Source organism: Anopheles coluzzii, chromosome 2 (assembly GCF_943734685.1).
Source record: "Anopheles coluzzii chromosome 2, AcolN3, whole genome shotgun sequence".
In the NCBI taxonomy this organism is placed as follows: Eukaryota; Metazoa; Arthropoda; class Insecta; order Diptera; family Culicidae; genus Anopheles; species Anopheles coluzzii.
Window position 1 is genome coordinate 31,824,317 of NC_064670.1, and position 27,486 is coordinate 31,851,802.

The window sequence follows — 27,486 nt, forward strand, 5'->3', positions numbered from 1 at the left end:
CATGCACATGGTCATCTTGAACAGCATAACCAACACCACCACGCACACGGGACAGCTTTATGCTGCACAACCACCATTACTGTGATCGGCTTACACAACAATAAAAAATGAGCTGTACGCGATCGTGTCTACTGTACATCAGGTTTCTTGGTTTCGCTGTGTTTCAGTTCTTTCAAGCTCTTTGCACTTGGTGCAGTAGTCAACCCTTCATTTATGGAGTAGATCTTTTCCACATTCGTAAAAACAACTAATAGTCAACAGCGGTCTTCCAAGTCCATTTCCTTCTTCTAAAATAATCAAATTCTACCACGAACAAAATCGAGATAGCAGATCTTTTTCCGCCTGAGTTTTTCACTAATATCAACAAGATCATCTCGTCTCTTGGCTTACCCGTCAAACGTCAAACACAAATCAACCTTCCGCGCAACTGTCGTAGTGTTGGTACCAACAAACCAATTCTTTTTACCATTGCGGTTTTGCGATTGCGATGGTAGTGTTTTTCTCTCTTTATCCCCCTCTCTATCGCTCTATTTCTCTCTCGCTCTATCTTATTATCTCCTTCTCTTTATGATTTCTCCCGCAAACGCAACTCCACGCTCTTGGTTCATGCGAGCCAATGTGTATGATGTACAAAAGTTAAACCGTACGCGTTTTGCAATGTTTTCTCCGTTCCGCTCGACTAATTGAAGGGTTGGAGGGGAAATTTTGTGGCGTTTTTTTTTTTTCTTGTGTGCTTGCCGAGCGTACCGATCAAAACGGAACGGAGCTAGCAACAAGCAGTGACGACTAACGAGCCCAATAAATCTCCACCTCTGCGGCCCCTCCAAACGGTTACGGAACGAACCCTGCCCATGGGAATATCTCAAAGGGAGAGAAAAAGAAGAAAATCTTACCGTAACACCAGAACACGCACGTCTGTGCAAAAAAAAAGGGCTGGGGTGTGGGGAAGGGGGTACGATTTATCTGTGATTGTTCGGCGGGCAATAACCGCCATCACCAACTGGTCAGACGATAGCCAGAACGGCTCATTTGGTTTACCTTTTGCTACGTCAGCACGCCCTAACACAATCTTCCGTCAGCGTACGCCATGTTGCACACAGCGCGCAAGCGGACGGACGATCGAATGGACGGCTGGTCACACTCTACGAATGACCTTTCCCGTTTTGCAGCGGCTGACCACACGGAACCTTAGTGTATCTGTGTATTGCTGTCGGGGCGTTGAGTAAGCAACATGAGCCACCGCTTTGGCCAAGTTTACCGAGTGGCACGATTATTGCGAATTGTTTGAAGCTTTTCGCACATACACACTTGATTGCATGTCTTCTCTGACGCAGTTTTAAGTAGGAAAGAGATGTTCTCGAAAGCTTCTTACCTGGAAAGAAGGAGAAAAGCAACATAGAAGTACGGAATTAGTTGATTAGAACAGAACATCTACAAATATGATGAGGCAACATGCTACATCGTGCGAACATGTACAGAGATTCTGGTCATTTCGCTCAACGAAGGTGCATCTATTTCAAATTTTATACCGTCAACATATCCCGATAAACTGACTCCATTATTAGCAGCATCTATTCACATGCCCACCCGTGCCATTGCGGGGTATCCGACCAACAATGAACGTTCCACTGGCTCGATGTCTCACCATTTGTACACATCCGGACACAAAGCACCAGATGGAACGACCCACTGCCAGCAGCGTGAGAAATAGTATTCACTTGCCGCATCGGTACGACACTCGGAAGGAAGTGCTACCGGATGGCCGACGTCCTTATAATGGAGTGCCAGTTTCCGGGAAGAAAGAACGACAACGGCTTGCTATTTGCTGCTTCTCCCTTCCCAAGCATTGCAACCCATTGCAGGAACGACAAGCTTTCGCTGTGCCGCTTAGTGAACGTCTTGCCGCCGATTGCCGGAAGGCAATAGGAAAAGCACCGAACACCGCAACTGGATGCTGTCCGGTTCCGAGCTGCAGCCTTTGGCAGACGCAAAAGCGGCAAGGACTCGTGCGTTGTTGTCGCTTTAGGTGTTGTCCATTACACACACACACACACACATTGCTGGAAAGAATGTGAAACACGGCCCACAAGCCGAGAGCCCGGATAAGGAGACGAGGACGCACCCGGCCAACCATAGATGACATCATGGCTTTTAACCAAAAAGAAACGACAAGCAAATACACTTCTTCCCCCGGGAAACGTTAACCAAAAATGCAAATAGGTCACGTGGTAATGTAAACCACCCCCGCGCCGCGTGTGTCCGCCGTCCGAAATGTAGGCCACACACGATACGGTGGCGTGTGTCGGGTGTAATGGGTCGGGTTCGTCGCTTGCAAAACTTGCACGATCGGTACCGGTTGAAGTCTTTTGTTGATCAAGCACCCGTATTGGTGTTTATTTGCTCGAACTCTAGCCGTACGGTCTCAGTTTGGGGAACATTATTTGCTGCTGTTGTAACACACACGCACACACTTGCATTTGGGTTAAAAGCTGAGATATATTTCATCTCTGATTTTCCTTTGCACGATAGAAAAAAAATAATAATGCACAAGAGACAGTCTATTAACGCAGTTAGGGCACTTTTGGGTCATCGTTTTGTTTGACAAATTAAAACAACTGTCCATTAAACGCAAAGCGAGTAAGAAAGGCAAATAAAGTGCGTAATATATGTGCTCAAACACATAAAACTTCCAATTATTACCATGTATGTTCTATCAATATCGTATATTCGAAATGTGAAAATACTATTTCGTTACACATGAATAAACAAAATGCTCAAAGTTCGTCGAAATAGGCAAATCTTGCCGTTTGCCATCCCTATCTACCAAACGGTACTTTTCTCGTATTCTACCCTGTTTGCAGAATACCTTTCACGGAACGCGTAAGAAAAATAAAGCTTTATGGCGCCCGCCCACCTTTCCTTCCAGCTTACAATTTTCGTGCGAATCAAAATGAAAGCATCATCGATTTCCAAACCACCTATAACGAAGAAACAAACAAAAATGTTACAAAAAATGTATCTTATCGACCGACTTTCTGGCCAGAATCCTACGCTCCACCACAAAACAAACGCGTGCACACACACATATACACAAAACAAGCAACACAAACAACAACAGAAAAACATGGATACCAAGTGAAGGTGCCAAAACAGCGAGCGTGGGAGACACGCTTTATTTGTCCGGATGTGTCATCATCTTCAGATTATCGCCGCCGCAAGCCGCCTTAAGAAAGTTGCCGTCCATAGCATAGGTGTTGGTGATGCTGGTTTTGCTTTTGCTTCACGCTGGCTCTATTTGTATTGTTTTTTTTTTTTTTTTTGCAAACACATACACACACCCAACAGTTTGTGTTTCCGTTGCGTCCACCCTGCTGCCAAGCCGCGTTCAACCATATCCCGCACGGCCAACTTTGGGTCTTGAGGGTGGATTGTGGCACGCGAAAAAGTAGGAAAAAAGTAAACCGCTCGAAAATGCCACCCGAATCTGAACCATGCTTAACGTCAAGTGAGCTGAAGTGTTCACAGTGATCTGACATCTGCCATGATTGCTGCGGGCGCGAGAGAGAGAGAGCGAGTGAGCTTGCGTTAATCGTGGACGCGGTTAAATGGGCCATCGAGAGGTGACTAAAGCGAACGGTATATTGCCGATATGGGTGGTGAAAACTCGCACACACACACACACAAAACATAGAAGACGATGTGGGATATCATGCAGCGTTTGCCGTACCGATTATACCCTCATTAGCCTGAGTCACTGGCGGGCAAATAAGTGTCACTGTCCCAGGGGGATCTCTTTCTTTGCCTCCCTCTCTTGCACGATACACTAACCCTTATCATTATGCTGCCTTATTTCTTGCGGACTGCTTGCTTTCGACCCGTTTCGTAGCCATGTATACAGAACGTGGTACTACGTCATGAGAATCGTCTAGTTTAAATGGAGAACAAACGAACTTGAAAGCTAAGTCTCGACAAAATAATGATATATGAAATGATTTTACGATATGATTCATTTTTCCAAACTTATTCATTCATAAACTAATTATGTGCTTATTGGCACCGTTCTCATGACATGAGATACAAACTAGCCTGCGAACGGAAATACGCTTAGGAAATGTGATGCTCCAAATGAATAGTGATGTACACTGGTTAATCTTCTTTTAATCGCCGACCTGCCTGGGCCGGGTTAAATGTCACCTTACTACGAACATCGATAGCCGTGTACCGGTTCGTGGCACCGATTTAACGTACCGCAAGTAAGAGCCCGCCTTTCGATGAAGTTTTTATCTCCTGCTTCTCTCACCCCGATCTTCCATTTATACATCCCAATGTTCACAACAGCCCATTCTGGTGCAAGATTTTTTCCTCTAGGCCATGTTTTACGTTCTACATCCGATTCGAGGGAAAGCCTCTGCCACGTTCGAAAGCTTTTCCAGACACGTGTTTTCTTCTCGGACAGTCTATAACCTGTCGAGGAAAAAACGATTCCCTCCCTTCGAGCGGCAGCGCGCAGATCGATACGATTCCGACGAGCTGCTGTGTTCAGTTTCAGCCATCTTTTCCGAACGGTCTAACCTACTTCCCAAAAACCGCAAATTACCATCATCAAAGTACGCTCGCCCTGTTACCGTGTCGTACATACGTGCGTACACTTCGGCAGCCCACGTGAAACCTTTCTTCAATTTCCACTCTCCCCCCCCCCCCACCCGGAGAAGCTTATAAGGGAAGCTTTGAGGTTAAGAATTTTCGCTCTCTGCTAGCACGAGTGCTTGGCAATGGCAGGAAAAAAATCCCTTTTCTAAAAAGCAACCCTCTTACCAACCGAGAGTGATTTTTTGTTGAAGAGCAGCAGTAGCTGGCTTAGCCGTGGATCCTCTTTTTTGCTGTAAGATCCCCGCACTTGAAGGATGAAAACTTTTTTCGACCAAGCAGAAAAGCATCACACCGTGCAAAAGAGGGTAGAGCATGTGTTAGTGCGTAAAACAGAGGGAGAGAGAGGGTGAATCTTTCTCTATCTCTCTACACATACACACAGACACACATCAGCACTTTGGAAATAGGCCACTCGACCAAGCCCGGTAGGTAGAACACCTTAGGTCAGGATCCTGCTCTACCCTATTGGCCCCGGGGGCTGGAACCACGTACGAGAACGAACGGTCATTGAGAATTCATGACCCGATCCGTTTGCGGCGGAATAATAACGGGTGCCCTCTGCCTGTGGTGTGCTGTACCGGGAAAGGAAGGCGGGAAAAAAGTGCACAACCATGGACGTTCGAACCGAACCGGAATCCCGCACAACCGGGGAGAATAGAGATGTGTCCTTCCTGCAACCGTTCGCAAGGACAAGCACATCTCCTATCACTCCCTTCCCCACCTTTCGCAATGTCAATCCTTGATGCAATTTCACTTTGCCGACAACGTACGTCAACACCTGTGCTCTGGCGATTGCCCTGCACACGCTTCGAAGTGGGAGACACAGCCACACTGCACATTCGATATGTACGGTGTGCTGGACGGGATGACCACACTTTGGCGAGAACGATTAGCACCGGCAAAAACTGCCACTCGGTCCGAGATGGATGCACGACGTTTTACGTCATCGATTGTTTACCGAGCGTGGGCTCGTAATCAGTGCAGTTGCCGACCATTGTGCGGCAAAGGACACCTTGCCTGCTGCCGGGACAGTTAAGACTACACTAGAGTGAGTACACACTCGCCAGCATCATTTCAGCCCGAGCACGGTAATTCCCTTTTCCATCTACCGATGAGTCTTGGCATGCGGCAATGGAACCCATTATCCGTCCAGCCACCTTCTACCAATCACTGAACAAACAAGCAATCGTTGACAGCACTTCTTGGGCCCTGGGTCGTTCGGCTGTCATTTGCCCTGTGCCAAAACTCGTTGCCCCGTTTCTGTGTCAACTCGTACGGGGATAGAAAAACGGAAAAGGAAGTGATGCATTGCTCTTGTGGGAGCTTTTTTGCCCGGCCAGACCGAGGCCTAGGTTGTGTGATAATGAAGCAAGAAAGCACGGCGGACAGCAATGCTCAGGTTATGTCGAGTTTTATGAAACCTCCTTTCGGTATAGTGATACACATGCACACACACACACACACATATACGCACACACGGGACATGGCGACACACGCTCAATATTCCCACGATTCCCACTTGCACGTAGCGCTCGTTCGGAGGAATACAGAAAATATCGAAGCAATTTTGATGCATTATTTAGTGAGCGTCAGCACACGGGAAGGGGGAGAACAGTGCCAACCCGGGCGTTCGGAGTGACTTTGCTTCGTTTTTTTATTCGCTTTTGGCTGGCGTAGTACAACAGTACACCTGCGATCCTGTTGGCCGGGTGGAAGCAGTCGCAACCTTTAACTGTTTGGCTTAAATTTTGAAACAAACACAGACAATTCTTCTCTGAGTATTTCTCTCGTTCGCTAGCTCTCTCTGTTTCTCTTTCTCTCACTCTCTCTCTCTTTCTCTCTCTCTTTCTCTCTCTCTCTATAGATATATTTCTCCTAGTATTCGAGTACGTTACTTGATGTAAATTTGCTGCCTTCTGTCCCAAATCAACCCCGGTCCCGTCTCTGGCGCGGCTTCGTAATGGAAGGTAAACACCGTTTAACGAGCTGCTGCTGGGTAAATGGTAAACACGATACGCAGCTCTGTCTGTCTGCAGCACATCTGCTACAAGGATGGAACACACCCGGCAAACCCACTCAAAAATTGGTGCGAATCGTTGTAAAAGCTTTGGTAGCGCAACCGCTTCCGTTCCACCAACCGTCTCACAGTAGCAACCGCACACACACACACACACAACGATACAATTAGACTCGGGAAGGAACTTATGCTGTATAAGGTTTTTTCCTCTACCTGAAGGGAGTTGAATTTCTCTTTTACAAAACATCCCTTTCGCGCGCCCATAACGATACAAAACCCGCTCCGGAACATGGCTCAGAAGATAGGCATGGCTTTAAAGTGAAGCCCCAAAACTATCCTTTTACACGTCGCCAGGTTTGCCACGCACTACAACAACTACTGCTACTGCTGAACAACTGTACTACGGTACAGTATATTGCTACTAACCAGGTCCAAGGGGGAGGATAGTAACCAAAACGGGTAATTTTAATTAAAGCATTTTACAATTGCCCGGTTACAACCTCGTGACCTGTTTCAACGCCGAAACAAATGAAAATAGGAACATTTACAGCACATAAAACTTTGAAAGGTTGCGCGTGGGGAGCGACAGCAAACTGAACCTAGTACCTGGGTCCATCTTCTTTCTTGACAAGAACGGTGTTTCAGTGTGCAATAAAATCTTCATCGCAGCACCAACCAACCGTCTGAGTCGCGTTGCTATGAAAACGGCCTTAAGCACGCAATTGTCAACGGGCAGTTAAAACAATGATGAGTAGATCGTTAGCAAGCAATTAAAAGCTCACTTTTCAAGATTCTTTTTTTTCACACTAATCGTCTTGCTGCGTGTGAACGGAAACGTTTGATCAGTAAACCGAGTTCGTAGTGGCGAAACATACACAGCTACTTATAAAGTCCTTAAACTTCTTCTTCTTCTTTGGCTCAACAACCGATGTCGGTCAAGGCCTGCCTGTACCCACTTGTGGGCTTGGCTTTCAATGACTAATTGATTCCCCCCCATAGCAGGATAGTCAGTCCTACGGCGCGGTCTATTTGGGGATTGAACCCATGACGGGCATGTTGTTAAGTCGTACGAGTTGACGACTGTACTACGAAACCGGCTAAAGTCCTTAAACTAAACACTCTTATTATAAAGCTTGTGCGTGAATTTGAAGAACATTTGCTACGTGAGACGCAATCTGTTTTCATTGGGTGCAAAGGAATGGGTAATTTTATAAACTGTATTTATTCTAGCGGTCTAGTGATGGGTAAAATTGGAAAAAAATCCGGGATAGACTTCGATCCGACTCCGAATATTTCGGAACCCACTCTGAAAGGAAAGTCTGACCAACTGTATTTGGAGCTGTGTAGATTAGACTAGAACCATCCGGAATCGCTTAGAGTTGTCTAAAGTCGAAGTCATCCGGTGTTATCATTCGGAGTTGTCTGTAGTCGTCCGGAGTCGTCCGGAGTCATTGGGAGTCGTCCGGAGGTATTTCATTTCAAGGTATTTTTTCCTCTTTCGCACGTGCACTTCTTCAACCGCCCTTTCGTTCTAAGAATAGCGGTTTGCGTCGAGCGGAGTCAGCAAGAGTCGGAGATGAAGTGCCTGACCATAAAAACATTGCACTGGCCATCTCCAGTAGACTCCGGCCGACTCTGAACGACTCTGGACGACTCCGAATGACTCTGGACGACTCAGACCGACTATGGACGACTCCAACCAACTCCGGACGACTCTGGACGGCATCGGATGACTCCGGACGACTCTGGACGACTGCAACCGACTCCGGGCGACTCTGGAGGACTCCAGCCGACTCCAGACGGCTGTGAACGACACCGGACGACTCCGAATGACACTGAGAGGCTCCGAGTGACTCCTTTGCACGACTCCTAGTGACTCAGGACGGCTCTGAATAACTCCGGACGGCTCTGGACGATTCTGCACAACTCCGAATGACTCCAATCAACTCCGGACGACTATGCACGACTCCGGATGCCTGGATGCAGACAGTTTCATGTTTGGAAATATTGCTGTTTCTATCTAAACGCTCTAAACGGAATATTTATTGAACTTCTGAGCAAATCAACCTACCGATCTCAAAACAGATTAGCACCAGCAATTTAAAACTAGTGTACAGTTAGTTGCTGCTAATCAAACAACAGACTGACCTGAATGATAGCGTTAACAAATAAATAAACCAATAAAGAACCTTAATTTCCATTCCGAATAGAAATTGAGCATTAAAATTCCTGCCACAAGCTCAATAAAATATACAATAATAAAACTACTCTATTGTGTTGTTTTTGGTTTGTCTATGCTACTGCCGAACAGTACACACTACAACACTACACTACACCGAGAACGATCTCGCGCATAAGAAGGAGAGAGAGAGAGAAACGTTATGCAATAAAAGTCAAACACTCACCAACCGTATCGGACAGCAGGCAACTCGAAAAGGCAACACAATAGCACACATACACAAACACACACACACGTACAGTTAATTCTGCGCTACCGGAAGTAGTTTCGCTCGGCACACTCCAGTTGACCAGCCAGCACAATATTTGACTACATCGATCAAGCGCTTTCCAACATTAGAGAGGGGAATGTTGCGTCTACCCGTAGGCAAAGGGAGTTATTATGAAAACGTTGACCAATTTATATCTATCTATACCCCCAGGGGCGAGAATCGAAAACACAACACCCGCCCACCGCGTCCCGCACCAAACGTCCATGCCAGCCACGCAAACGAGACACTACTACGAGCGTCGAACCTGTAGCACAACTTTGCACCGAATCAATTATCCCGTAGCTATTATTTCTTAATTTATCGTAAAGTTTACTCACAACAGTGCCCCCCCCCCTCCTTCCCGCTGCTGCTGCTATGCTATATCTGAGAGCACGGCGGTTTGGCAATAATGCAGAGCCGGAACTTCCGATAGGAAACTATAACTTCCCATCAGGGCGCAGTGCTTACGGTACACGGGTGGCCGCATCGGCGGAGCCGTTGGAGAAAGCTTTTGCTCCCGAAAAACCTGCTCTCCGTTTGGTTCGACGCTCTTTGGGTGGCCTCGGGCTATTGATCGTAATCGCACCCCCCCTCGTAAGCACCGTATTACCTGTACACCCGAAACCGTCCCCGCCACGCCGTTGTTCCGTAGTAGAAGGGTCGAATCATGCCGACGGTCGAAAGAAAATGCGCCAATTCCGGGCACGCTTCGTGTAGCCGCACACGAAAACTAATTCTACTGCTTCGCTGCTACTACCTTTCCCTGCCCTGAAAATGATGAGCACTTGGGCACAAGCTCACACACACACACACACACACACACACCTGCAGAAGACACGAGGGTGACCGACACGGTATAAGCGGACGGACGGACGGACGGGCAAACGTGCTAAGGAGTTGGAATTGAATTCAATTTCCATCCATTCTAAGGCTGCGAATATTTCGAAACTCTTCCATCACCAACCCCCCGCCACCAGGGGCAGACCCGTTGTGGCCTCTCCCAGCAAGCTTTCCCATTCACCCCCCCCCCCCCCCCTCGAATGAGATTGAAAGCACCGGAAAAGACACACAACGTGCGCCTTTCGCTCACCTTCCCACACCGACAGGAACAGGACTAAGTTTGTTGGCACACTGGATGGTGCAGGGCGGCAGGCTGCCGCACGGAACACGGGAAATTTTAATTACAAAACAACTGCTCTCACTCACGCTCCGGCCCTCGGCTGGGATCATCGCGTCGTCCTGTGCCTAATAAGTGCCCACCCGAAATAGTACGATTCTTCCTCCCGCCCGCCAGCGAATAGACTGCAAGAGCGAGAGTTTATTAAAAATTGATCACCATTTGCGTTGGGTTTTGGCACCGTTCCAGTGCCCGGGCACTGAGGGTTTGATGAAGTCCCGGGCGCTCGCGATCCGATTGGAAGCTTGTGCTTGGGCGGAGCAGGTCGGCGGAGAACGAAGGTGCTTCCTCCAGCCCGAAAAGCATTCGGAGGATCACCATTCTCCCGACCCGTTCACAAGAGTGTTGTGCACGCCGCACAGCTTAAGGATGAACTTCGCCAACACCGACAGCATACACTCAACTTGAAGCACTGTCTCCTTCTCCCTCTCCATACTACCCTCGCTTGCCTGCAAAAAGCTTTTCACAGCCATCGGGAAATTAGTAGCGAAACAGTTTCGCAACTGCGATTGGTACACCAAGTTTAGCAACTATTTCCGCTTCAATTTCCAATTCGTGCACACACACACATACAGAGCGTTCTCCACACAAAACCGTCGGCAAGGGTGCTAGTTCGCTGACACAATGGTGATAAAAATTTTCCACCCCAAAACTTTTCCCGTATTTCCCCGTACACGATTATCTTCCGCGAGCACGAGCGGCTTCTCTAGGACAGCGGCGTCCCAGCATAATCCCCATGCCCCAGACTGACTGTGTTCTCATCTTCATTTTAACGAATCATTAACGTTTCGGGAGGGCATCCAATGCGATGTGGGGGAGTGGTGGGTTAGGACGACATTCCTTCCAAAACTTGCGCCGTTGGTGCATAGCCGACGACGGAAAATGGAAAACAATCACGATTCCTTACGCTTCTTCGCCTGATGAGCGTGCCACCGTTTTCACGGTACATTTTCCCCATTACCGGGTAGCAACATCAAGGGGGGGGGGGGGCGGTCTGGGTGACGATGGGCAAATAGTGCAGCTGCCAAAGGCATCGGAGCGGGGAAGTGGATCAAACGGAGCGGAATGCTAATAAATTGCGAAAAATAAACCTTTACCGTGATTATGTGCTCTTAGCATACTTTTTATCCAGCCACTGCTTTTGTTGCTGCACATTCGGGTTTTGGGTCTACTGTTCTGTGTTGCCTACATTCTGTAGCTGTTTTTTGTTGTCCAGGGGGGGGGGGAGGGGGGGAGCAGTCCTTCACCGAGAGTATTTCGCGTATTTAGCAAAATCTACAGCAAAACGTGTTCGGTGCAAAGCGCGAAAGGACGAGGGTTACTGTCCTGCTTGGCGGCATGCCAACCGACCTACCCACTACTCGCTGCTCGTGCAAAAAACGCGACCGGACATGGGGACCTGTTACCTGCATGTTGCATTTTCCACACATACATAAAAAGAGATAAAGAGAGAGAGAGACAGAGAGAGAGACAGAGGAAAGAGTGCCAAAACAAAATCGCCATGTTTTATTGTTACTCCGTTTCACTTTTTCACCCACATTCGCATCTCTCAATCTGCATTTATTCTGTACTTAATAAATTTACCTGTTTTTTAATATACATTTTCTACCGTATACAACACAACCTACCTCAAGGGAGAGCGCAAGAGTTTATTTTATTGATGTTGTTGTTGTCGCTTTTGTGTAGTGTTTTTTTTCAATCCTTTTTTGTAAAGAGTTTGGACGCATGATTGCTTCGAGCGTTCGGGTAGTGCGCTGTTCAATTTTCCGCTCAACAGGAGATTGCTGATGCACGCCAAAAAGGGTGTACCCACAGCACGGTGAAAGGTGAAGGGCAGTGGGAAGAGAGGAGAGAAATGGTTTCACACAGCGACTCACCACCGTGCAGGTGCGAGGTAGTACATCGTGTAAATTGAACATTTTTCCGGTCGTGAAAAATGGTGCATCATTTGTTGTGGCGTGTATGTTTTTTCTTTCCTTTGCTTTCCAGTCACATTATTTTTTAAACAGCACGTTTAACAAAACGTTTTAAACAGCTCAAACGATGTAACACGTTGCAGCACCAGACATGGACGTGGATGTTACACGACCAATAATGTTGTAAAATGTACACATGAAGGTAAAATAGGTACAACACAAAGTGTTTGGATTAAAAAGCACTTTTTATATTGCAAACAACACGTTTTCAAAGACTCTAAAAAGCCCCGCAAACAAAACAAAAGCTCCACTACTACCCCCGTTTATGAAACCAGCTCAATAGCTTTTTAATAGATTTTGTTCGCAGAATGCGCCGTACCTAGTAATAATTACTCAAAGCGGCAAAGAAATCACACTGGGACGGTGTTTCCTCACCATCCCACCCTGCAAACACAAGGGCTCGAGGGTGTGAGGGTGAGCTTTGTGCGCCGCCGCCGCCGCCCCATGCCGGGAATGGGTTCCCGTGTGGTTGTTTTGCCTGCACGCCACTCCAAACGCGGTGCGGCCAAACAAAAGAGCAAACACGCCAACGCGCCAAACACTACTAACACAATTACCTTGGCGAATCGCGCCACGCTAAACAAATCGGTGGCAGATTGCAAAAAAAAACACACACACACACAAACACTAACGTCCATTGCACTACTGCCTCCTATTGATTGCAAACAACGACAAAAAATGGATGGCAAAAAGTACAACTCCATTACAAGCGGTACAAACGCAACAAACTATTTGCAATAGCGACACACTATGCAGCACACAAAAACAACAACAACAACAGGCAGCAGAAACACTCCAACCTCCTCCGCTCACAGAACCGGAGCATATAGCAGCGTGAAATGAACCGGCAAGTGGGCACCCCCCGCGCCGTTGGGAGGGGTTGATGTTGGGGCCACTCCTTTAAAATGGATGACCGTGTTGAGCAAATCGAAACAATGAAGCGAACAAATCAACGCCCAGTCAATTGGTTCAATAGTTAGTTGTTGCCCGTTCGCTTCGTTTTCGAGAGGTTATTTTTTATTTACGTGTGTGTGTGTTTTACTTTTTTTTGCAGCAATTGGCTACAGTAGCAATTGGTAAAAAAAAAGGGTTTAAACTTGTTCACATGCTCTTTGAACGTATAGTTCACACACACGACCGAGGGCGCGAAACTGCCACAGGAAGTGTTTTAGTGCGCGCAAAATAAGGATTCTGGAAGGGGAGTTTCCAACAGTGGAATTGGATTTTAGCACAATCGGTGATGCATGCCACTCGATGTGTATTGGCAAAATGTTAGATTTCATTTTCACTGCAACATTCGAAGTGCCGTTCGAGTAGAACTATTCAGCAAACGGGAAACGGGTAATTATAAAGTCGAAACGTTCGCGACGCCTCTTGCTAACACGCTTCTGATTGTTTCGCAACCGGTTGTGCACAGTCCAACGCATACCGGGAGGGGCATTGTTGTTGGTAGGTAAATTGAATCAAACGGTGTAATAATCAAATTAAAAACGAAACTGGCCCAACGTTTTTTTAGCTAATTATAGTGTAGGGTTTGAGCAGCAATCATGGTAAAATCGCTGCTAACAGAATTTGGAGTGCATACAGCGGCATCGAAACCTACACACCGAGGGTTTTATTTGTACCTATTTTATTTGTTGATACTATTGGTTTATGTTTGTGGCGAAAGGCAAAAAAGGAAGTCTGTTTACACGTTTGGTGTGACACCTATTATTAAACAACAACAGGACGCATAATTACGCAAAAAAGTTATTAGAATAAGAGTGCAATTTCCTTTTTTTAGCCTCATACCATCTACTTGAACATGTAGTAAGAAATGTACAATTTTGTATATAAACACTCAAAACAATCAGATATACAGGCAGAAAACATTGGCAAGTTGTGGGAAATCACGACCAAATCCACTTTAATTTCAGCGTCACATACTCAATTGTGATAATCAGAGGTGAGCCTCAAACAGTTGGTGTGTCCAATACGTGCTTGGTGACATTTTAGAAAACCAAGGCTTGGTCAGTTACTTTGTCATGACTTTTTGTTTACTGTGATCAGTTCTGCAAAATGTCACTGACATGACAAATTTCGAGTGAAACAAAATAATGTCAGCGTCACGAGATCTACTGTGATGATCAGAGGTGATACTTAAAGAGTTTTTGCAACCATTCAGTATCAGCAACTAACATCAAACTACCACGTACATGTACATTGTTTTCGGTGGTGATTATCACGTAATTCTCATGACATTTGCTGAATCGAATCATCTCTAACAAAATAAAAGGTCGTTAAAATAAAAATGTGACTCTTTAATTTTCCAGACATCACAGAAAAAACATTCATCAGGAAAAAGCTTCATTCATGTTACAAGTTAAGGCTCCCGTGTTATTCCGCACAACTCCAATAATGCTTCAAAACGGTCAACGATATGTTCCTCTCTATTGCCGATAGCGTTAAACAGTATGGGAACAAAAACACCACACAAATCGATGTTGCGCAATCGACCTTTATTCTGACAACTGACAACAGACACGGCCCAATGCACCGTGTCCCAGCTTGTTTGTAAGCCATCGCAACGCATGGATCCGCTTTAGGCACCGTCATTTGCAGCATTCGCATCAAACCACTCCGGAAGGTACAATAAGGCTCAGACTCAACACAGAAACACACAGACACAAACACGTAATGCTTGTTGATTTCTCACCGGGCCCCAAGGCTTGGTGAACATCCCACGATACTCGTTGTTCTGCACATTCTGCAATCATGCTGACCGGACCGAAACCCCTCGGAGCTGCGCTAAGGTCGTTGTGTTGTGCGACAAACCTGCAATGTGTGTGTGTGTATGTTTGCTTGCTCCATGTTTCAATTAACTCACTTTATAGAACATTGTTCGACGCGAATGTCCTCACCAGGAACGTCCGGTATTGAGTAGCGTTCCCGGGAGAAGGCCACTGCTGGTCACTGCAAGCCAAGCAGTTCGAAATTGAATATCGCTCAGGCAACGCTGATAGGATTAGTGTAACAAACATCAACCCGCGCGCGGTTTCAAACAACTGCAGTGCTGCTTGATGGTGGTGCTGCTGGTTAGTGTAGCTGCCGCTGCCATCGCAACCGCCGTGAAATCGAAATCGTTGAATTATTAATCAGAGCAGATAATTGAATTTTCACTGCCAATGCGTCAAAAAACGCCTCGTCCGGATGCTAAGCTGCACATAATCGTAATGATATAGTTGTGATACTGGGTGCATTGTTTAAAACTTTGCATAGCATATTTTAATGACCACATATGTTACATAAAACTAGAACAAACTACCAAGAAATGGATGTGTTCTGAATAAGCTGCATTAAATTGCACATCCTTGGTGTGTGAATTAGTATCAGAACGTAAACTAGGCAAGAAAATTGAAATTTCAACATCCTTTGGCAAAAATTAGACACGTTCGTGCATCATTACTCTTCCTGCAAATCAATTACAGCTCGGTAAGATGTTCAAACAACAACCAAACCCTTTTTTTCTAATGAATCACGTACAAAAGTGCTCATCACACAACAATAATTGCCTTCGCTGTTTGCTTCCAATGAATAGATAATACAGCGAACGATCATAAACAAGGGAATTCAATAAATCATTTCCAATACATCCTTGTGTAGCACTAATGCACAATGGGCATTTGCCGGGATGAAATTCAAAAAATCAACTTTGTAATAGCGCAATTCCAAATAATACGTTTTAATACTAAGGGTTAAACTAAGAAAAATACCAACTATGAGCTCTTTATCTGTTCTAGTTCTCTAGAAAACACCTTTCAAAGTCGAGATTTGTTAAAAAAACGTAGAAAAATCTTCACTTTTTTGGAAAACTTAAAACCTTTGTAACTTTTTCAAATATGAACCGATTTTGATAAATTTAGACATTTTATAAAGGATATTTAGTCAGCTTTATAAACACATGAAAAATTTTGAGCTAAATTAATTTTATGCAAAAATATACGATAATAACTGAAGAATCCTGAAAATTTTCATAATTTTAATTTTTGACTTGATGCCATTATAAAAGTGGCGTAGAGTGGCGTTGTCTCATATATGTCACATCATAGTATAATATATATACTATCAATCTGTGAAGAAATATTCTGCGAAAGTTTGCGAACGCGAATTTTATTGAAGTTTTTTCACATCAACTTTTTCTAAAAACAGACACATGCGTAACTAGGCGGCTCCATAGGTGCCTAGTGTAGCGTATTTCGTGTATTCTACAAAAATATATTCTACGTGCTTTTGATCAACTTTCATTTCAATTACGAAGCTGTGTATCTTAGTTTCAGTTCATGTACTTATCTTATATGTAAATTTCTATTCTAACCTAACTTTATCATTAAATATAATGAAGCAAATCAGAACCAAATACCTTTTGGTCCTACTGCAGATTATAGAAGGATATAAGGAAAGTAATTCTTAAATTATACGCATAACAGGAAAACGTTATGAATGCAGTAGCATCTATTGGCGTTTTGGGAGAAGAAACTCCCAAAACTCATGACAAACTAAATATAAGGATAGAGGGGAGATGCTACAAAGAATATTTTGCAAGAAAGAAAATGCATCCAGAAGGACATTTTGTATAATGTGCTGTATTCCTCTGATTCGTTAACCAGTTCAATATCAGTAGCTACACGCACTAAAACAAAGACAGGGTTTAACTTTACAAATGAAGTAAATACTTAGTTTGTAGCTATCGTGCAATTTTGATTTTTTCAGATAGTTGTAAAACCAAGAAGGAATTTTTAGTTTTATTACCCCTTCTGAAGGCAGTACAGCACTTGGAAAGGTATTGGATGAATATTCAAAGACAAACAATATGTGCTGCTTTTCATTACGAATATGGGAAGTACTTTATTTCAATGCACCTGCTCTATCTAATTATTTAAATGCCTTTATTCATGTCTTTAGAAAAGTGAACTAGACGTCAGGAGCTTGTAATAGCATCCACCTAAGTTGTGTATGTAAATTTTTAATATTTGTACTACCTGTGAGTAAAAGTGACGAGAATTAGCTACAATTGTCCTATACAAAGCAGAAAAAATTATCTTATTCAAAATTATTATGTTTTGTTTATATATTATTATTATTATTATTTATTTAATCTTCATTATGAAACATTACAGTATATTTTAAAATGGTTTATACTATTAGCAACAAATAATACAAGAAAAAAAAACACACAACATTAATAAAGCTAAGCAAAGATTCCTTAAAACACTATTTTATGTAGCGCCACCTGGTGGTATGGATGCGAACTACAAATAAAATGTTATTTACTATCATAATACTTTTCTACAAATGATAAAAACTAACAATTTCTGCAAAAATAATTTTATCCCGCAATTTGTTCTAAACTGCCCATTGTGTAATGTGAGGCTTCAAGCGTGCAAAGCAAAGCTAATTTTTTCTCTCTCTCACACACACACACATAGACACACATACACACACATACACGCACATCAATATCAATGCAACCACCGCTTGACGTTTGGATAGGATATATGCAACAAGCGCAAAGCAGCCCCAGAAAAATCAAAGGCAGGACACAGAAAAATGAATCATTAAAATCGGTCAGTTGATTGAACCGCAATAGAATCAGACAAGCCGTCCATTCGTCCACTTCACGTGTGTGTGTGTGTGTGTGTGTGTGTGTGTGTGAGTGTGGGTGTGGGCGTGTATGTGTGAGAGTGCTCTGTTGCTATTAAAATCGGGTCACCGAGTTTCTGCACTTAATTCAATCAGCTCAGCCACGCGTTCCGTGCGCCGTGTGTCAAAGTGCAAATTGCATCATGCAAGCCAGCGCCATCGGCCACCAATTGCGATTTCATCCCCTAGAGACCATCATGGCCGCTGTCACATATGCCCGAAACAAGTAACAATTTGTGCCTTTATTTGATTTCAATTTTGCACTCCCAGAGGGAACGTTGCATTACAGAGGATATGAGATAAAACGGGTAACCCGCGCGCATGTTCCGAGTCAGCATCGCTATAAGTGTTGTTCATTTTTTTCTTTTCTATAAATCTCCAATCCAAGCCTACCAATTAACACATTGCTAATTCCAAGTGATGTGTGCGCACACGTAAACACAAACAGAAAGCGCAAACAGTATTACCAACCGATGCACCTGAAAGCCACCTGCAATCGATGCAAAGCGAATGAGAAGAAGTGCCATATTGTCAAAGGTGTGTGTTTTTGTTTACAATTTTCCCGTGGCACATTTGCTTTCAATCGTTTTCTTCCGCTTTAATACCTCTCTTTCTCTCTCCCTGGTGACCTAATGTTTTGTCAGTCAATGTGCGATCAAGTGCAATCGTTTCGGATTCCATATTAACAACTAGCGCTTGCGCTTTTTCCTCCGACAATACGATGCAAAAAGGCAACGCTTGGTTGAGTTGTGCAGTCAAGCAAAGCGAATGGGAGGATATAGATACAAATGAATGTCACACCTTCACGCGTCTTTGTGCCAGCATTGGTGTATGTTCTCATCGGTATCGGGTTGATATTCTCCGAGGGGATGCAACATTAGTGCCAATTCCGTGGCAACTAATTCAACGAACCTGACGAACGCATCGAATAATGCGCCAGCACGCCACAGCATCCATACCCATCCCGATGGAGGATTGTATCAGTTATGATTATATGAGTATGCTTTTCACAATGATGCACTCATTGGAACGGTGGAGTTAATGAATACATCATTGCATACAATACATCAATACAGCATTGGAAGTTGCAATAATTTGAAGCAGGATTTGAAGAGCACTCGTAAAAATGCAAGCATATCCATGCTTATTCCTTCATTCCTGCGTGTTTTGTAGCATTCTAGCTTATTCACAAATGACAGTTCCACCTTGCAAGCTTGAATTCTTTGGATTATTCTTAAAAAATAACATATAAAATAAATAATAAAAATTAACATATGAATGCGCTAACACTTACAGGTTTTTTACTTTATGCTTCAAATTTCTAGCAAAACTGCTCCCTCTGCTATAGGTAATAGTACCTTCTCATTTCAACCATTACAATCCATCTTTTGTAATTTTGTTACATTATTTTGTGTTGTTTTTTTTTTAAATTTCTTATTGTATTTTGTTATCAGGAATAATTTTGTAGCTGGAATTGATTTGTTAAAACTTAAATTTATTGTCTTACATTATTTACAATCGGAGTGAGTTTAGGATTTAGGTTGGGAATCAGTTCTAGGTTCGCTCTTGGATTTGGTCTCAGTTAAAAGCCGGAACGGAATTGTGGACAGTACCGGGGCCGCTAAGGGTTCGGAATCAGTTCCTGGATGAATTTTTGTTCAGGACCGGTATGAATTTGGGCACAGTTATAGGACTGGTATGTGTTCAGGACCAGATCTAGGACTAATATGAGTTCGGAATCAGTTGTAGAGCCGATAAGCGTTATAAGCAGGATCCAAGGCCGGTATGGTTTTCGGAACCAGTTAAAATAATAATTGTACGTGAGATAAAATTCGTGAAGGAAAGTGTATGTGTTTTATTCCTTTAAAGATTAAAATCATTAATGAACCGACCGAGGGATGATATGGGTTATGGTTGACCTGCCATTCAACAATAACCAAAGTACATTAGTGCTTCAACCCATGAGGGCAAAGCAGATCAACACAAGATAAATAACAAACCCAACAAGTGTGTGTATGTGTGTCTCAGTTCCAACTCAACTATATAACCATCACACGAACTCCGAATGTTCCTTGTATTTGTTCAATCAACTTCAAAAACCAAATTTCAACCGAAATTAAAGGATCAATAGGTTCACTGACATGTACTGTAACATGCTTCGTTTTGTGTTGCTAACTATCTCCTCTTTACCCAGCGCTTCCATCTCCCCCACCCAAAGAATGTCTGCCGTAACACTAGTCCGCCTCTAATCGACGGGATTCGTGCGACTTCCCACACGCCAATTTATCCGAACAAACGGGTGCAATAATGGCTCGCATCACTTCTAATATTATTTCTTCCCACGCACGCTGAAATTAAAACCCAACCACCCACCAAAACTAAGCGCAACCCTCCGAAGCGTCCGAATGTTCTGAACAAATGAAATGAATCAATTTGGCTAGTGATTTAACGCGCAGCTCCGTTCCGACACGCGGCCAGTACGCGGCCGAGTCCAAACGAGTGTTCCGTTCCGTGTCTACTAACCTTGTGCAAGTGGAGTCGCCTGGACGGCGACGATGCCGCCACCCGCTCCTCCCGGTGCTGCTGTGCCGTAGCCGGACGCTGGCCGCTGTTGCTGGTGGTCCGCTAGCGGGGCCCTTGGTGCGGACGGGGGCCGGCAGGTGAGGATGAGAAACACCCCGAATATAATCCTGTTCATTATCATCCGAACGTAATGACATCACCAAATGCTCATTTAAATTTTAATTGAATGCACATCGGATAACCATGACCTATGCACGGCTGTATGTTACGAAGGGGATGGGAGAGGGGGAAGAGTGAGGTGAGTGGAGAGGAGGTTGAAGTTGGGAGGAAAGAATGCAACGGCTGACGGGATCGGTTTGCGGACACGTTGGTAGGTAGTGGTTTGGGGACACGCGGCAATGGAAGAGGTAGGTAGTGCCAAACTGCTGTTGCTGCTGCTGCTGCTGCTGCTGCTGCTACTACTACTAATCGCTACGGGTGCCACGTATTACTAATACACCACAATTTTAGCACTATTTCACACTTCACTAGCGACCATTACGGCGCCACCGGTCGAATGTGCGAAACGATCACGGCCGAATGCTTCATCTTGCCGCGGCTAGAGATGCTTTCGCGATGGCCATCACCATCACACTTGCCATCCGTTGGCAGCCACTCTTGCAGCACACACACACGCGCACACACTAACTCAGGCGCTCTTTTCTGGTACGCTTTGCACTACAATCTCACTAGGCTTGGCGGCTTTTTCACCGGCATCGAACGCTCATCGCTTGCCGCTCGCGCAACTCACTCACTCAGCGCGCTCAACGGCTCCGATTGCGCCGCTCGCTGAAACAACTCACTGTATTCGTGTATCGAACAGGATTCACAAATTCTATGAACTTGATGTAAATATACACAGCCACACTAGCACAACACTCTCTCTCACACACACACACACCATTCGTTGCTAACTAGCTAAACCACCCTGTTTTACTGAAACGCTGAATAATTTTCCGATAGAAAAGAAAGAAAACAAAATCGAAATAAAACTACAATGCTCATACATACTCCTTTCTACTAATACATAAACCACATACAACACACACACACACATATACAATAGCACATAGAGATATGAGAGAATTTGTGCAATTTTTTTCCTCTTTCGCTTTAAACACTTCGCTTAACACGCCATACACGCGAGAGTTCTGGTGGCACCCGGGAATCATCCGCCGGCCGGACATTCGGTTCATGGAACAACCGGCGGTGCTGGTTGGTTCCGTTCCAACGACCCAGGCTTTCGCCAACGTGCACAGCGTCGAAAGATTCTTGGCAAACGTGGAAAGCAAAGGCGTCTGCGCCGCAAAAGGAAAGGGGGCGGCGCAGGTTAGTTCCGTACCTCGCGTTCGCCGGAAAGGCAAATCGTGCCACAACCCGGCGAGCCACTTATATGCCACTACCCTGCTGCTACCCTTATAACCGGGAGCGGAGCGGATGGATCTGAAAGAAACGAGCAGAAGAACAAATAAATATTAATTATTATTAGTACGTTGCTGCCTCCTTGCGCACAGGGGGCTCGGCGCACCGTTCCCCGAGCTCTAGCTCTAGGAAAGGAGAGGATGAAAACTTTGTACCGGGGTTGGGTTTTTTTTTTTGTTTTTGTTCAAAATTGATGTATGTTTTCCAGCCCCTGCATGCCTGCTTTGAACTTGCGTTTTCATCTTGCTTTCATCCACGCTTGGGAGGTTCATTCACTTGCCACAAACGTACATAGTTGGGACTGTGGAGCCCGCGCGACTAGGGGATGGAACATGGGGGGGGGGGGGGGGGGGGGTGCAAATTTGAATTATTTTACGGTCAGTGCCCGGTATGTTGTCGGGCGGTCGTACGTGTGTGTGTGTAAGAATTTTTATACAGCACTACACCACAGCACAGACAGACATGCACACACAAACAACGACCAACACACAAATGTGCGCATTTTACGGTTTAATTTTATTAATTACTTTTCTCTCCGCGTACATGGTACAACTGGAAATTCTTTTCCAGTGACAGTTCGTCTATTACCTACCGCGTCGGGAACGGTCAGGCAATAGGTGGATGATTTAATTAACTTTACATGCTTTAAAATCGGCGAGCTTGCAGCTGCGCGGGTGAGATGAACACGTCATACATATGTCACTGGCGCGGCCAAAGTCGTGTTGAGCGTCGTCTAAAAGTTGTGATGGGCACAAACGTTTTCTAGTTCGTTCGGACTTTTGTAGGACATTTATTATTCAGCAGTCCACGGCCACGAAACAGTTGTAAACACCTGATAACTTTCTTGATACGAAATGAGGCATTAATCGTTTCTAGCTTTGAAATTGATACATGTAAATCAAACACAATTGACTAAACACAATCTTTGAATGGATTACTGCCTTATTTGGGAGAGATGGACAGACTCTCAATATGTTTACAGTGTTTCCCAAGTCACTTTTGAACGTGCACATAATTATTCACCACATCCAAGATGCTTTTCAACAGCTGTCAAATGGTTTATTTGCTTCATAATAAAATTTCAGTTTTAACACAAGATTTTCAACACATCACAAAGAACTGTCAAAATCAATCCAGCTGGAGTCGTGTTGAAAATATTGCTGAGGCAGCGATTAGAACCTCGCCGCATGCGATTTTGGAGCAAGCTTTTGCATGGGATTTGACGTTAATGACACCACTTGCGAATCAGCCGCATGCGGCGATGCGGCAAAATCAAAATCATTTGATATTTGATATATGCGATTTTATTTCAGATGTCAAATGTCTAAAATCATATCATATAATGATTATCTTTATAAAGAAACAACAAAATATCATAATAATACCTTGAAAATAATACTCATATAATACTAATAATACTAATATAATAATAATACTCGAGAGGGCTTCATAGTATGAGGGCTTCATCGATTAATAAACTAAACTAAACTAAACTAAACTAAAAGCTAGAAAATTGAGAAAACTCTTTTCTTGCCGCATGCGGCAAAATCGCATGCGGCGAGGTTCTGACCGTTACCTGAAGGAATTAAAACTTATTGTGATGGAAATGAAATATCAGATTGATGTGGATTGACATCTAGCACGCGGTGAATAACAACGTTTACATTCGAAACTGACTTGGTAAAAGTAAAGCGCTGTTCAATGGAGCTGTTTTGTTCGCGATAGTGCATGGTTCTGATGAATCTTTATTATTGATGGCCAATAAAAGACTCCCTGAGATAGATTTGAGCAAAATGATTGCCCGAAACCTTGTGCATATTTCAAGAATGTAGAATTTTTTCTTTGAAATTAGATTTTGCAGTTTTTCCCCCTTTTTATAGATACTTTGCGTCAGTTGTACACTTCTATGAAACACACCGGTAATCCAAGTTTTACTGTAACATTTACCCCCAAATCCGGTTTGAAGAATGCACACATCAAACGTTTCATCAAACCTCTTTGTTCATACGTGCTCGTGTTTCCGAAATGTTACGCTTGCACTAATAAATACGCAATTCCAGACGCAAAACCCAACGTTCGAAAAGCATCGCACAGCATCCAAACAGCCCTATCACATTACTACCCGTCCGATGTTATCACTTAATTAAGTAAAGCATCTTCCCGGGCCCGGACGAGGTAACGAGAGATGATGCTCTCCGGGTATCCCCCACTTTCTACGGATTAAATCCACTGCAAAAGGTTGTGTGTAGCGGATACATCATCTGTCCCGCTGCGATGCCCTTCTGCTATTTCGAGTTCCGATAAGGCACAAGCACACACACAAACACACACACATATATATATATAATAGAATCCTTTGGGGCAGGAAATCGATCCTCTTTCAAAGGAGCACGCTCGCCTGGCGTCGCTCTGCAGCGCTCCAACTGTGGATGGACAGTCGATAGGAATGCTGGGGGAGCTGTGGATTTGAAAATTCACACAGTTTTGCAAACGTAACGGAATGATGAGTGGAACACAGCCACCACCGCCCGACCGCCGGTTTTCGTTCGAACGTACGAACCCTTTGATGTTGGAGTACGCACCCGAGCCGAGTGACGTCCTTTAATCCATTCGCTGTTAAAAGCACGCTGGCGTGCTGCTGTTACAGTCCTGTGGCTCCTTACCACCGACACCGGCACATAATTTCCTCTAATTCGAGTTAGTCAATCCGTGCCCGCCCGTACGCTGCCACGCTCAAGGATCAATGTTTTGGCCCAAGGTTTTTGAGCATGAGGTGAATGAGGTGATATATTGACTGGCACTGGTTTCGATTTTCAACATCCCCGTGCGAGATCGTTGAACTCTTCCGCTGGTTTCGCTTTTCAAACCAGCTGGTGTTGAGCCGAAATTCTCGGAAGGTACGGGTACGCAGGACACAGGATACATTTCCTGCACGGCGTCCCGTAGCAGCACCACCACCACGCACATCGAAGGGTTCGTTGTTTGTTTTACTCCCCGCTACTCCAAGGGGACGAGGAGGTATTATCGTGAACAACGCCAAAGTACTACAGCGTTCCCCCTCCATTTTGCTAGCCCAAACCCACAGCACAACAGAGCACCGCAACCGCAAACCCTCGGTGGACGGAACGGAGGGGGAAAATGCGCGTTCGGTTTGCGTTTTTATAGGTCGCTGTTCTGCTGGGCCGATATATGTCGCTTTTCCCTCCCTGGTTGCGTTAGATGCTGATTTCCTTGTTAAAATTATCCTTCCTGGGTGGGTGGAGACGGGTATGGGGCAGTGCCATTTGATACTATTTTCAAGTTCAGCATTTTATTACTATCAAACGAACAGCACGCACACCTTGGCGCGCAGGGCGAACGGAAGTCTTTTCTACCATATGTTACAGATTTTCCCATTTCCTGTGCCTCACACCCTATCCGACGCGATGCGTGTGTGTGTATGTGTTTTTATCACCAATTCTTGCGCTTGTTTCATTCTTCCAACCCTCGTCCTGTTCGTTACCTTTTCCCCCATAGTTTTGCCTTCTTTCTTCTGCGCACTTGACGCGTGAAAAGAAAGCGGAAACATTTATTCAAAAGTCGCTCTTTGTCTACACAGGCTCGGCTCGCTCACGGCGGCTACGGGACGGGATGTGGTGTGCTGTGTCTTGAGCAAAAGTAGGGGGAGGGGGGGGGGGCACGTGCAGGAAAAATCGACCAAACCATTTTCATACCCTCGCGCAGGGAAGAAGCAGGCAGCACAGAACGAACGCACTCGGCACGGTACGGAGCACCGCAAAAAAACACCTTCCTTTTCCATGACACTCCTGCTGTTTTGGCCCCTTCTATTTGCTGCTTTTTCTGTCCTTCACCATACATCCCGAGACTGTATCGAACTAAATGCATGCTGTGCACACATTGGCACGTGTGTGTGTGTGTCTGTGTGTGCAAGGGGGGTTTGTGGTGAAAATGCTGCTTATTACGGTTTGCAAGGGTTCGCCGGCGTACGCATTTAATAGCCACTCTCTGTGCGCGTTGCGATCGGCAGCAGGTCGTCGGTTGGGTTGGGAGCAGAGGTTTGCTCGTGCCAAAGTCAAGTGCGAAAAAAAGGGGCTAAGGAGGAGGAAACCGCTGATGTCCTTTAGAGAAAGGTGCCAAGGCGTTTTCCCGTTCCGTTAGCGAAGAACGTGCTTAAAAATCGAAAGACAGAGAGCACGGCAAAGCGATGGGAATTTGAGTACGCCACACATCGCGTGAAAATGTTAGCAAAATTTAAAGAAAAGATAACCAACAAAAAGGAAAGGCACGGTACTGTGCTGTCGTTTGGGAGATATTAAATTTCGCTCTGCCGTGGCATTATCAAAACCCGTCCGGGGGGAGGGTAGGTGTGGCTGTGGTGGCGCAGAATCTAGTTCCCTCGCCGGAAAAATAGGACGAAAATAAGAAAATGGAAGTCGAAACGGAAAACCTAGGAAATGGTGGGGTCGCCACCAGCGACAAAACCCGAGGGTCAACTCACCGCGAGCAGTGATAGAGTGATAAAGAGGGAGACTAGCGTGAAGACACAGTGGTGGTTTGTGTTGTGCGCACACACAGCTGGGAGTGTGGATGAAATTTTCGTTTCTTCGCTGTCCTCATCGTTGAATCGATTGGCAGTTTTTTTATCGATTTTTTGCCACTAAACATTCTTGTGGCGAAAGATGCTGTGCCAGTTGCTGCTGGCCGTACGAGCGTTTCCTGTTCGATTGGTGGCTGGCTGCTTGATAAAATGGCAGAATGCTCATTCGATGAATGGTGTAGTTATCGTAACTAGTCGAGCAAGATAAATAGTAAAAAAGCTGATGCTAATCTGTTTGCTCCAGAACGTTAGTTCAATGTTTTCGGTCAGCCGACCCTGCAGTTGTAAACAGAGTGGTAATTACATTGGGAGGTGGAAATTTAATCAGAATGGTTCGGCAAAGATTGCAAATCGGTAAACAAACCAGTGGGCGAAATGATTTATTCATGCTAGTTGGGGCTTTCAAAAAGGCCCTTTTTCATAATTCTTTTTTTTCAGTGCTATTCTGTGAAAGTGTTCAATGTCGATTCGTCTCATTTGTGATATTTGCGCTTGAAGCTAGCGTAAATGCATCACATAGTTATGTAAGATGTGGTCGAATAGATATTTTTTAAATTATTAGTTCAGTATTAAGAGAACAAACATTACAATGTTTCAACATACTCAACATAGCAAATTAACGCTGGTATGAGTAGTACGGCTTCTTTGCTCATTGTTCTCATATTATGGAGTCATCCGTAATAAACCAAATATGTATGAAATTTGAATATTTACAGAACAAACTGTTACAATTGATTGTATTGCCTTAATCACTAAAAGAGCATGTATATTATCACAATATGAAAAAATATATATTTAAAAATAATAACAACTCACTCCAAACCGCACTGCAATAACATAAATTAATTTAAATGAACAACCATCCATTTCATTATTTGGTTACCATTTAGAGTGTCAATAAAACATTTCTCGCGAAA

The 27,486-nt window shown here is 44.6% G+C and overlaps 1 protein-coding gene across 3 annotated transcripts in view; it reads right to left on the reverse strand.

The window, feature by feature from the left end:
* Positions 1 to 27,486, reverse strand: part of LOC120948706 (uncharacterized) — a 175,032-nt gene that overhangs the window by 141,658 nt on the left and 5,888 nt on the right. For 2 of the 3 annotated variants that reach the window (XM_040365342.2, XM_049610961.1), the window contains exons 2-3: positions 21,893 to 21,993; positions 20,512 to 21,494 (exon numbers count right to left, since the gene is read on the reverse strand). In XM_040365342.2, the coding sequence (XP_040221276.2) occupies positions 20,512 to 20,692 (181 nt within the window). In that variant the 5' untranslated portion in view covers positions 20,693 to 21,494; positions 21,893 to 21,993. The remainder of the gene's footprint in view (positions 1 to 20,511; positions 21,495 to 21,892; positions 21,994 to 27,486) is intronic. The other variant, XM_040365341.2, reaches the window with a different exon arrangement.